The 12,814-nt window shown below is 39.7% G+C and overlaps 2 protein-coding genes across 2 annotated transcripts in view; one reads left to right on the top strand and one right to left on the bottom strand.

Moving 5' to 3' along the window:
- COL9A1 (collagen type IX alpha 1 chain) overlaps positions 1-3,178 on the top strand; it is a 62,030-nt gene extending 58,852 nt beyond the window's left edge. The window contains exons 37-38 of the mRNA XM_038133188.1: positions 1,347-1,424; positions 2,603-3,178. Coding sequence (XP_037989116.1) covers positions 1,347-1,424; positions 2,603-2,787 — 263 coding nt within the window. The 3' untranslated portion in view covers positions 2,788-3,178. The remainder of the gene's footprint in view (positions 1-1,346; positions 1,425-2,602) is intronic.
- Positions 3,179-4,312: 1,134 nt separating this feature from the next.
- Positions 4,313-12,814, bottom strand: part of COL19A1 (collagen type XIX alpha 1 chain) — a 184,881-nt gene continuing 176,379 nt past the window's right edge. Inside the window, exon 50 of the mRNA XM_038130911.1 lies at positions 4,313-12,801. Within this exon, the coding sequence (XP_037986839.1) occupies positions 12,665-12,801 (137 nt within the window). The 3' untranslated portion in view covers positions 4,313-12,664. The remainder of the gene's footprint in view (positions 12,802-12,814) is intronic.

Below are 12,814 nucleotides of genomic sequence, written 5' to 3'. Positions count from 1 at the left end.
ATCTTTGATCTAAGTTAATCTCTTCTGTTGATGACTGAGAGATTCTATTCTCCTCCAGAGAATTACAGGGTAAAATTTTCTGCAAAGTCTTACCACTACAATGTATATATTAGTGTCTATTCAGCAGTGGTTTTGATTTGTTTTCCAAGAAGAAGGTCTTATTTAAAAATTGTCTTTCTGCAAAAAGCTGGTCTGTTGCTGGAGTAGGGTGTTTACTTTAGATTCATGGTTTATTTCAAAGTGAAATTTGGAAAAGCTTTGAGAGAAGGACTAGAATAAAACCAAAGCAAAACTTAATGGCATCATTGCTGGAGTTTTGTTTCTGTTTTAATTCAATGTAAAGTCATCTGCAGAAGAAACAAAAATGAGAAATACAAAGGTGATGCATGGGATATCCAAAATTTGATTAAACATGCAGCAGGCTACACTGTGTTAATATTAAAAGAAAAAAATAAACAGAGCATTAACCACCCCCCCCCCAAAAAAAAAAAAACAAGGAAAATACTTATCATAGCTAACAAAAAGCTATCATAGCTGTCATCAAATTCTGAGTTACCTTAGAATAAACCTTGCAATACCATTTCAGATACAAGAGAAGTGGTGCATGCTCTCATGTGTAAGACCTATAATAATGGTACATGGGAGCCAAGCTGAAAACTCTCAGTGCCTCACTCTGAGTTCCTGGTTCAGACAGATTCATAGATAACAGTGAACAGAATTTGAACTTTACAGCCTAAGCAACATAAAAACCTTCCTCTTGCTAAGATGGTTCAGGTTTGGAGCAAGATATGGGCTTGAAGAAAATCTGTGTGTCTACTAAAAGTAGTCTCCATGACTTTATTATATGAAGAAAAAAATATTTTATGAAAGTAAAACTATGCCTTATGTGAATATCAACGGAATACTGTCATCTGTGTAGCCACCTTTTTTCTCCTCTGCACTGGCTGTTGAGGACCAACACTTGAGAATTTTTACTTCTTAACTGAGCTTGTATAGTTTTGCAGAAGACAGTAGCCTCAGTGTGTATACCAAATATCCTGAAATCCTGGGACTTTGGTTTATTCCTGTCATATGGGCTGTGACATATTTCATGTGGTACTTACTGTCCAACTCTAGGTGGTTTCTTTCCCTCCAACCTGTCTGCTTCTGAGTGTAACTTCAATTGCGTGAAAAAACCAAATCAAATCCTAAACATTTTACACTGTGCCAGGACATCATTGAAAGATGCTAAAAATATATACGGCCAGCTGAATTCTCTGCTTATTAACTGTTAACTTCTGAAAGGGGATTTACTAAAAATGATATTCCAGGCAGAGTGTGACTAATGTGTCATGAATTTGCTTTAGGTGAACCAGGAGAAAGAGGAGAAAGAGGATTTCCAGGCAGAGGACTGAAAGGTTATCCTGGACCAAGAGGTCTTCCAGGTAAATACAAGAGGATGAGGATAAAGAAGATACATAGCAAAAATTTGCTCAGAACTGATACTTCAAGCTGCCTTGAAAAGATAAAGGGAGTCCATTAAGCAATAAACTCTCAAATTATAGCGCTTTGTAATTTTCACTTCAAAGGTGGTGATTCGGTCAGAAATCAGCTTAAAAGCAAAAAGCAAAAAGCCACCTCCTCATTGATAGAAACATTAGGAAAAATGTAAAGAAAGCATTAAAAGAAGGAGGCAATTACCCACAACATGAATAAAAATTGCCTCTTTTAATGTATCTTATGTATATTATATACACATGTAATTATATATAAAAAAAATTAAAAAAGGGCCATAACCTCCAGATTGTCTCACTGGCAGGCACAGCAGTCTTTAAAATCTCCAGTCATAATTTAGGAGATTATTTTATTTCTGGGGTAATTAATTGCAGTGTTATATAACATGGCTCCAGGAGAGATTCCTGGTGATGCCTGAAGCACAGCTGGCCTCTAGTGGTCAACGAATGAACACAAACATGTTATTTCTATCACTATTTCTACAGTACACTTCTGTGTTTATCTAGCAAGACGAACTACTCATATTTGTTCTCTTGTGAAAAAGGAAAAAAAATAGTTTAGTATTTACTGATCCGAAGGATGTCCGTGTAACTCAGAGGTGTTTTCTGTAGAAATCCATCACTGGAAGAAGCCTTCTGAAATCATTGTTTTTCCTTTCTTCATTGAAGATTTAGAAGTAAAAACTACTTTAGTGCTCAGCAGTTCAAATCTTTACATATATTCCCCCAACCATCTGAGTGGAAAAAAAAAAAAAAGGTATTTTTTTTTCCAGGGAGTTAATGAAATTCTGTGGTAGCAAGGAGCATCTATCCTGCCCTGGTATTGGCAGCAGGGTTGGCTGACTAGAGTACCCTGCCGAGCTTTGTACAGCAGCAGACTTGCACTAGTACCCCTGGAGGGCACTGGGACTGCAATGTCATTGCTGTAGCTGTGTAATCACAGTTTGGGTGTCAGGTAGAGTACAACTGTCCCTGTAAGTTGGCAGCCCTCTTGGGAATCCCCTGAGAGCAGTGAAAATCCACCTTCATATAGCTTTTAAGGACAGGATGCTAATTATGCTATGCAAGTCGTCTGCTGCCAAAGTTTAGACCTGCATCCACTTTTCCAGGTGAACCAGGCAAAGCCAGCTATGGCACGGAGGGCCGCGACGGTGACCGAGGTCCCCCTGGGGTGGCCGGGCAGCCGGGGGTGCCTGGTCCCCCTGGGCCTCCCGGTCCTCCTGGGTACTGCGAGCCAGCCTCCTGCAGGATGCAGGCGGGACAGAGAGCCGGGAAGAACATGAAAGGGCCCTGAGAGTGCCACCGTGTGTCGGCATCGATTCGCAGCCTGCACAGACAGCTGAGGACGAAATCACGAAGGAAGGAAGGAGAAATGCAGACACGGACAAACCTTTCAACCAAGGTTTCAGTAAGGTATTTTTAACACTGTGGTTGCACACTCTTCCAAAAGGAGTGCTTAGTAACACGAGCTGGAACAATGGTGCTTACAGAAATACACAGGTGCTGCCTTCTGCCTTCTCATTTTGGGGGGAAATAAAAGGTACTTGTCTATTTTTATTTTTATTTTTGATTTTGTTTAAGAAAGAGTTTCTGTGATTTTTCCTCCTCCCCTACTTAATTCCTATGTATGATGTACAGTGAAATAATGTCTTCAGCCATGAAATAAATAAGGATAGTTTTATTTACTGCAGCTGTATCTATTCTTTCATAGTTATAAAATAAATTGTAGCACATACTCTTCATGCACAGTCACTTCACGTGTGTCTTGCACAGAATATGCTAACCTCCTTCAGCTCTTCAATTCAATCACAGAAGCCCAGATGGGAGGTTCTTGTGAAAACCTGCCACCTCTGGCACTGTTTATGCTGCCAATATCTGTAAAGGTAAAATCACACGCTCGCCATGAATTACCCATGTGGAATAACTGCTTCATTTTTTGACTCCAATTTGTGTTACATTTGTATTTCCATATGAAGCCCATTGCAGCTTGCCTTGTTATATGTTACATTGAAATAAAAGGCTAGTAGCTGCTGTCAACAGAATTTTAAGTCCTAGAAATATGTATTTTTCCTATAAAAGATTACAAACCTCAGAATTAATAATTTTTTTTAAATGAATGGTTGCATTCAGTATTGATGGCCAGTACGGCCACAACAGCCAGAAGGCAGCCATTAGATGGCCCAAGTTGCCTTTTTTAGATACTTAGTTTTTAGAGGAAAATGTGCAATGTGGGTATTCTGTTCCTCTCTGTATAAATTAAATTATTTGTGGTTTGACTTTACCTCTCTGAACTTCATTCTCTCTCCAAGACAACAATGAAACCACCCTATTATATTTCCTTTCTCTTCATTATTAGCCATCCAAATTTTCCTATACAAGCTTTGGCACATTTGTTTTAAGCACTTATTTTTCTATTAGCCATTAACTGTGCGCTCATTCTCCAATCACTTGATGCCATGTGACAACAGAGAGAAATAAGATCCATGGAGCATTGCATTTTGCACATAACATGTAAGCTAACACTAAAGGGAAAAGTACTGGTCTAATGTATGCTTCAAAAGGAATTATTGAAATTATTGAAAAAAAATAGTTAAACCTACCTCAAACCAAATGTGATTTCCTATGTTAATACTACAAGAAGTCCCCAAAATTGGCAAGTGAAAAGAACAAATCCAGAAGATGCCACACAAGGTGAGCAGCTTGGGAACACATAAAGGGGTTTTCAAAAGTTTTTGAATTAGTTTTTGCTGACTTGGGGGGCAGAGTCCTCAAAAGTACTCCTTAGGTAGTGGAACAAATAAAACACTAGTAAAAAAACCTGTAGTTTCACCAGCAAACTTTTATTTTGACTATAAAGTGTGTAAAACTGCTGAAAAGAAAAAAATCTCACCTGATAACAGAATGAAAATATTGGGTTTTGTACATAATGCATAAATATATGAATCAAAAGAAGCAAACCCCCCCACATTTAAATACAACTGTGAAGTGCTTTAGAAAATATAGTCTGAAAAATGCATAAAATTCCACAATAGAAGGAAATTCATGTAGGAGCAAAAATATTTATATGCAAAACTCAAATAAGAATTATGACAATCAAACAAATTCAACATTGAGAGTCAATTCAATGCAGAATCTTTATAAGTGGACATCTTAAGACTGTGACAGATTTTCTGCCTTCAAGCTAACTCACAAGTTTTAACCTAACTGAAGAAAAAATCCTCAGGCCCATTGTAATTCCTTATGGGATGTGTAGGTTAATCTAATTCTTAATTCCAAATCTTACACCAGAATGGAAAAGAGGTACTTGACAAATGGTCGACTGACAAATGGTGCACCATAACATACCAGAGAGGGGATTTTTAGTAACAGCACATTCAAGTAAAATAAAGATTTGGAAAATAAAGACAGGATTATGAATTTAAAATAAAGATGTATTGCTTATGGTGATACAGAAAAAAAATTAAAATAAATTTAGAAGACACAGTGCAAAGAGACGGAGAGGTTTCACAAGCCACTGTCAGTGTGCCACCAATTTTAACCAGATGCTCCTGAAATCTTGGTGAAAACCCAAGTAAATCTTGTTCTCATTGCCTTCAGGTTCAGCATCATAAAATTCTGTGAGATTTACTGAACAGAAGACTAGTGAAAATCTTTTACCCACCATGATCTCTGTTACCACTTCTAGTTCTGGAGGTTTAATTGCAGTGTGATAAAAACATGTTTTAGCTCCTCAGTTACTTCAGTATAGGCAGGAACCCAGAGAAAATCTTAATGATAACCAGTTTATAGACTTTCTTCAATTGGGCGAGAACTTTAAGATCATTGAGTCTCGATGTTGACCTGGTACTGCCATCAAATTTGGGGGCTTTCTGGCAGGGTTATATTTGTGATGGAGGAAGGAAGAGGGAATGACATCATCTATTTGGACAAAGAATTTGACACTGCCCTACTCAGCATCCTTGTCTGTAAACTGGAGAGACATGGATTTGACAGACAGACCTGGGTGGCCACATTAAAAGAGTAGAGGTTGCTTCCTCATTGTCCAAGTGGAGACCAGTTCCTCAAGGGTCCACATTGGGACTGTTTGATGTCTTTACTGGTGCCATGGACTATGGGATTGAGTGCAACCCCAGCAAGTTTGCCAACGACACCAAGCTGTGCAGTGTGATCAACATGCTGGAGGGAAGGGATGCCCTCCAGAGGGACATGGGCAGACATGGGAAGTGGGTCCATGGGAAACTCATGAGGTTCAGAAAGGCCAAGGCCAAGGTCCTACACATGGACTGGGGCAATCCTCAGCATCCATCCTGTCAGACTCCCCAGTTTACAGAGCCCTCTTATCGTCCAGCAGATCAACACTCTTACCCAGCTTGATGTTATCTGCAGTTGACTGAGGGTGCCCTCAATCCCCTCATCCAGGTTACTGATAAAGACACTGAACAGGACCAATCCCAATTCTGGGCCTTGGGGAACCCCACTACTGACCAGAGGCCAGCTGGATTAACACCATTCACCATCAGTCTATTAGCAATTCATAACACTGATGCCAAATATTGAGCTAGGAGATGGATATATTATACATCTATAGATTATATACACCTAGAATTAATATATGAGTTTATATATAAGTTTTCTGCCTCAGCCATCACTAGGTTCAAGCAACTTAGTATGAACTGCTACCAAAAAATCTTCAATGTTTCACACAGCCAAAGTCTCTGTAGCCAAAGAAGCTCTAGAGCACTATTTGGAGCTCCTCAATGATGTATGAAACCAAGGCTAGGGAGGATTACACATTTTGTGTCCTTGAATACTTAGTCATGATCTGAGTTCACCCAGAGCCAAGCACATATCTACAACAAAATTTGTTTTACTTCAAATATGAAAAGGGTCAACAGATGGTATTTTGAAGGTTACTTGAAGGACAGAAAGAACAAGAAACCAGGTTTCCCAAGAAGCACTATTTTTTTTCAGAGACAACAGCATTAATTCATCCTGGCAGAACACAGCAGTTGGGCACCAAATACAAACACTGCATTTTTGCAAATCTTGTCCAATTGCTTAGATAATTGTGTGAAATATGTTTGCTTGACCTGTTCATCACTATTATTTTTTGGCCATGTAACCTCTGCTTCCTTTATACTTAAAAAACGCAGTTGCTGCATCTCCTCTGCTCATGGGTCACAGGTAGAGAAGAATAATCTATATTTTGTAGGGCAAGTTCCTCCTGTGTGATTTGCTACAGCTTCAGTTTTATTCCCTCCCTTCACTTTTTGTTTTTCCTGTTCGGTTTTGCTTGCTGTCTGTGCATTCAAAAGGACGAGTAAACCTGGCAGCTTCAGACAATAAACAAAACAAAATTTCTGAAGTCACTATGAAATTGGAAGAAAGAAAATCAAGTAAGTGGTGAAATTATTACCTAGAGTCCTTTAAAATGCCATCAGCATTTTTCCTCCTGGGAGAGTTAGGCAGCAAGAGAAAAATGAAAATTCCTACAGTTTCCTAAAGTTCAGTCAATCAGTTCCTTGAATAAAAGTGATTATCTCCTACTTGAGCAGGAAGTTTATTTGCATTCAGAGAATGCATTAATTTCCATTAATTATATACATATTAAGACCAAGGTTTTGCATTTAGTTGGTTTTGTTTGTTTGTTTTTTAATCCAGATTGTAGAGCTCTAAGTTTCACCAGGCTTAGGAAGCACAAGCCTGACTTCAGTTGGGGTTGAAATCCAGCCCCCCAAATTCAGCCAACCCACCCTGACTTCTCCCCAGAGCTCACTGCAGTGGCTTTGTGCCTCTCCTTTCTCCTGTTTGCAGTTGCATCCTCCCTCTTGTGATTTGACACAGAAGGAAAGATTGACATTTTTTGACAGAGCCACAAACAGAAAGTATGTGAAATACTTCCATTTCCATCCAGCATCCTGTTTCAGATGTACATGGCCACACAATAATGTAAAAAGTTATTTTTCATCCACTTAATACATTTCCATTGAACTGAATCTTAAATGCTGCAAACCAAAAATATAAGGAAGGAAGGAAGCAACCAGTCATCATGTTCTGTGATTCATTCAGTGACAGCTGCATACAGTTCAGAAATGAAAGAATACAAAACACCAAGGTGTGTCATTGAGAATCCTTCAAACATTCTGACTGGAGACAGAATATATTTACATTAAAACTGCAGTAAGTAATTAAATGCATTCGTGTTTATAGAATAGCAGACTAAGAAAGAAAACTGCTAAAAGACATGTAGACTCCAATCTTTGTAGCTACAAACTTATTTTGGTCTAGAATCTGTAATATTTGTTAGCAATTAATATTTGAAAACCACATTTCCTTACAGTATCCTGAAGCTTGAATTTCCCACTTAAATACCAATCATGACAAAATCAGGTTTAAGCTCGTTATCCATGGCCTACACCCACCTACATGCATGGAGGTGATTTAAACATCCATCCAGTATAATTGAATTGTAGTGGACATATCAGATTTCAGGAAAAAATTGCATGACTTGTTACATTCAGAATCTATGAATTCAATAAAAACACACCCCAAACTAGCAATGTTTTGATTTCTGAGTTACTTTTCTTGTTCTAACATCTCACATTAGAGCAGCATTTCTACTGCATTGGTAAAATGCAAGATTAAGGACTGGTTTTATGTAGTCTGTTTGGAGAAACAAGTTTATAAAATGCTAATTTAGCCAGAGGGGTTTTTACAAGACTTTCATATAAACATTTCAGAAAAAAAAAAAGAAAAAAATTGAGCGTACATAGACATGAAAAATAACATTTCACCCTTGTGAAAAAGAAGATCCAAAATATTTTGTGATTGTCCATTAATTAAAACCCCCATTTATTTAACAAAGATGTGCATACCTAACATCTGTCATAACCCACAATCATAAAATGTAAGGGAGGGATAGATAATCAATACAGTTTCTGCATCACAGTGCTCTTTTAACATTTAAACCAGATCCAGCTTACGGTAAGAATATTGGTTCTCAAAACATTGCCAGGCTGTGCTGCTGCCCAATTGTACATCAGATGCTGCTGAAGTTTTTACTAGCCAAAGGTGAGTCCCTCCTCCCCAGGGGACAAACATCATTGCAGGGGACATAAATGATGCCTGAAAATGAGACGTCTCACCACAAAATATTCTTTTGTAACATACATAAACCACAATATAATAATAAACACAAATAAAATCTTAGCAATATTATCTTACAATGATTATCCAAGAAAGGCAGTATTTCTGCAAATACCGCCATGCAAAACTAAAGAGGTTTGAAGAAAGAAAATAGAAAAAAGTAAGTCTCAAGAACAAAATCAGAAACACAGACTGTTGTGCTGTGAGAATACACATGGCTGGGTCAGCTCTTGTTCTGCTGGGCCAGTTATGCCTGGGCTGTAATCGTTGTACTGAAAGGATGTTTTGCACTCCACCATGCGGACAGCAGGAGGTCTGCTGCAGCCTCGGGGAAGCTTCCCTCTGAGGAAGTTTGTACTTTCTTTAGGCAAACTGAGTAGTTCTGTACATTGCTATTTAAAGAAAATCCCAACACATTTTTACTAGGTGATAATGCAACTTGCCATAAAATATAGAAGTCTGACCCTGAACTAGGATAAAGCTTAAAGAGCTTTTAAAAAAGGTTTAAAAACATTTTGTCAAAGTTATTTCACTTCTGAGTCTTGTTGCATGTAAACAAACCCAAAGAAGAATAAAAGACCTTATGCTACTGGAAAGAAATAACCCCTTGTGTTTATTTCCTTGCAGTGCTTACTGCAGCACGAACTTCTTAAAACAGATACAAAACTGATAAAGCAAATTGCAAAATAGATTAGCATCCCCTCTTCCCTCCCTGGCCTCCTGCCCAAAAACTAAGACAACATCAGTCTGAAACTGTAAAGAAATTTCAGGGGCCAAACCTGAAAAGCATGCAGATACATGTTTCCAGCCATATTCCACTTTCAATTCTAAAAATGTGAATTAGGAGCAAGCCAGTGTGAAATAAAGTTAAGCTGGGATTAGCTCTGCTCTACCCCAGTGAAGAAGTGGCATCTTAAAATAGGTACTGAGATAGCCCATATAAAAATTACCCGTTTTCTCACATGAGAAAATTAAATTGGGCTTTTAGCAAAATAAAAATAATGCAACAAGATAATTGCCAAAGTTACCTGCAAATCAACTGAAAGCATTCAAATACATTTTAGAAAGACATTTCTCTTTGAGCCTATAAAAAGAAAAAGGCATCTGTAGGAAACATAGATGAAAAAATAAAACTTCTTCAAATATAAAAAGTGTTCTGCTTCCCAATAAGTTCAAGTAAATTAAAATACAGCAATTGCATCTGGCAGATAACAGATGCTGGGTTTCAGCAAGCTAAAAGCCCCAAAATATACAGATACCACCAATGCGGTGCAATGGTCTATGTACAGCCTTCCAGGATGGGGCTGCTTGGGAACCTCTAAGTCACTCAAGTACTACCACAAAACAGCACCCTTTGCAATATTATCACAGAAAATGAAATTCAAAATTAACTTATGAAATAAAAAATGTTTAGATTATTACATATATTGGAATTACTAGAGAAGTAACAAAAAAACCCAACCAAACCCAAAACCCAAAAGAAACAGAGAATGTTTATGCAAGATACCTGACCAGCAGTTCCTTTCAGAGAATGGACACCGGTATGTGGGGCTGTTCCTCCTCTGGTGCCCATGTTTAGACACTGAGATGTGCTGGTGCCAGGCTGTGCTCTCTGGGCAGGCAGACCCATGGCAGCGGTCGGTGCCTCAGTGCTCGGTCTCAAGCTGCCTCACCATTCCCAGCACTCCCACAGCCCCAGTGCTCTGTGGACCAGGACTGGAAGGGTGATCAGTTCCACAGAGCAAACCAAAACATGTTCCATGGGCACAGCAGTTCTGGAGTGGGAGCAGCTTGTGCTGAGCTGAGCTCAGGCAGGACCACTTGTTCCAAATGCACCTTCACCCCAGCAGGACAGGTGCCCGCTGCCTGCAGAGCAGAGGATGTGCTGGCCTGCAGAAGGGACAGCCATTGCCTCCCGAGGAGTGAGGGGTGAGAAGAACAGGAGGTGTGAGGATTTGGTTTACCTGTGGGCTTTTGACCCTGTTCTCACAAGGAACAGATAAAGCACCCTGACTCCCCAAGCTGCAGGGTGTAGCGCAGCTCCCTCAGGAGATAGTTTCATGGTATGCCACAGGTTTTCTGCCATCCTCATTCCTGCTGCCCTTTCCTGTCCCAGGTGTTTACTCTCGGCCTTCCATCCCCGTATTTCCTTTAACATCCTTTTGTAGCAAACACCTTCTCTCCTCCAAACACCTAACCAATGAACATGTCAGGGATGTGTGCTTTCCCTTTCAGAAAGTATCCTGAGTGCCCCAGCTGCTGCCTGAGTTACTTCTGTCCCCTCTTGCTCTCATCTTGCTCCTCTGCTCAGGGTGCAAGTGCTAGGAACTCTATTCAGAACAAATGCCAATGTGCATCTTTTGCTAAAGACTCCCACCAGTCATTCCTTAACTGCTTTTAAGCAAAACCCAGAAATCAGCCAGATTCATGTATCACAACAGCTTCTCTGGAAGCCAGGACTTCCAATTTGAGAATATTTCCCTGGTAGCTCAGTACTGCTCAAGCACAAAGTTATCAAAACTACTTTCCTGCCTGCCGTGGGAGAGTGACTAACTTCCAAACAATGGGATAAGAGCCCTCAGTATGGCTTTGTACTACAGGTGCATTTTGAAATTGTAGGTTATTGATGTCTGTGTTCTCTAAATAGCACCCTCGCTTTCTATTGCACCGTACAAAATTCCACAGGACTAACTTAGGATCATCTGTTTACTAATAATCAGAAGTGAAATTTTGGCCACTCCTACTCACTCCTTTTCAGGATCATCTGTATGATCCATTTTCTCCAGATTTTCTTTTACTCAACCCTTTGAACTCCACAGAAGTTACACATTGTTTTGTTTTGTTCATCATTTACATTGTCTGTTCCTGCAGCCTTTACTAACTGCCTGAAAACTGGATGCTGTTGCTCTCACTAGTACGCCTTTATAGGAGGGTTTTGTACTTTTTCCAAGTTTCTCTTGAACTCAAGAAATTTTCTGTCACCATTTGACAGAACCTGTGAGTTGTGCACTCTACAGATTCCATGTTCTCAAGCTGATTTCAACCTGTGAATATTGCAGGAGGAAGAGGAAAACAGTGCCATCACCAAGATTAGAAGGTTGTGAAGTTCCATTATTGGAATATGTACTCACCAACCTCTGCTCTAAAGCAAGGGGTCACCTTTGCTGTAGGCAGACTTAATGGCAGAGTAGCTTGACTCCAGGCCTTAGCAGCCTTACTCAGTCCACCTAATGGTTAAAGGTGTGCCAGCTCTCAGTCCAGAACACTGTCAGCAGCCTCTTGCATTTAATATTTGGGTATGTTTAACCACGACTAAAGGAACATACGAGCCCCCAGTTGGGACTAAATCCAGTCAGGAGAGACACTTCCTGGAGCTACACCCGGTGATTTTCCAGTCAGTTTGAAGCTCATTGTTGGATGAGATAAGGAGACCATAAACACATCTTGTTTCCTTCTTTGCCATCTTGGATGTGACTGTGAAGTGGTGGGCAGCATTCCTGGAGCATGGCAGACCCTTTTCAGAAGGTGTGCTGGAGCCTCCTTGAGGGACATGAATGTTTAGTCTGAACAGAGTTCCCAGAGCTCCAGCTCAGGTCCTGCATTCGCTATGAATGAGTACACTTTGTAACTTCAGAAATGTATTTTTTCTATTGAAAATTCACCACCAGCAAGAAAAATAAAGCCAGCTTACATATGGAGGCATATATAATGTCATAAGTTATAATAAAATATTTTTGTTTGAAGAAAGAAGTTTATGAAAATTATTTGGGCCTATTTTCTGTTCTAAGCAAAATAAATATGAGAAACAACACATGGAATGCACTCTGGAAAATATATGACATCATGTCATCATTATGACACTGCAAATAACATAGAAAAAGGCTCAATTTTGTGCCTTACAAATTATCTATATACCATGCAGCGTCGAGAGAAAAAAAAATGCACCAAATATTTCAAAAATTAAATTAACTTATTGGAAAGAGTGAAAAGTGACCGTGAACCCAAGTGTCTGGGGGAGAGGGATTTTATTTCCTGCTGGTGCGTGAGCGAGTCTGTGACATGTGGTAGTAGCAGTCTGCTGGATTGCACCTCCCGTTGGCTCCAGGCGGCCCCTGCGGTCCCGGTGAGCCTGATGCTCCTGGTGGGCCTGGCAGGCCAGCAGCTGCTAAAACAAA

The sequence above is a fragment of the Motacilla alba genome, chromosome 3, assembly GCF_015832195.1.
Source record: "Motacilla alba alba isolate MOTALB_02 chromosome 3, Motacilla_alba_V1.0_pri, whole genome shotgun sequence".
NCBI lineage: Eukaryota > Metazoa > Chordata > Aves > Passeriformes > Motacillidae > Motacilla > Motacilla alba.
This window is presented reverse-complemented; position numbering and strand designations above follow the sequence as displayed.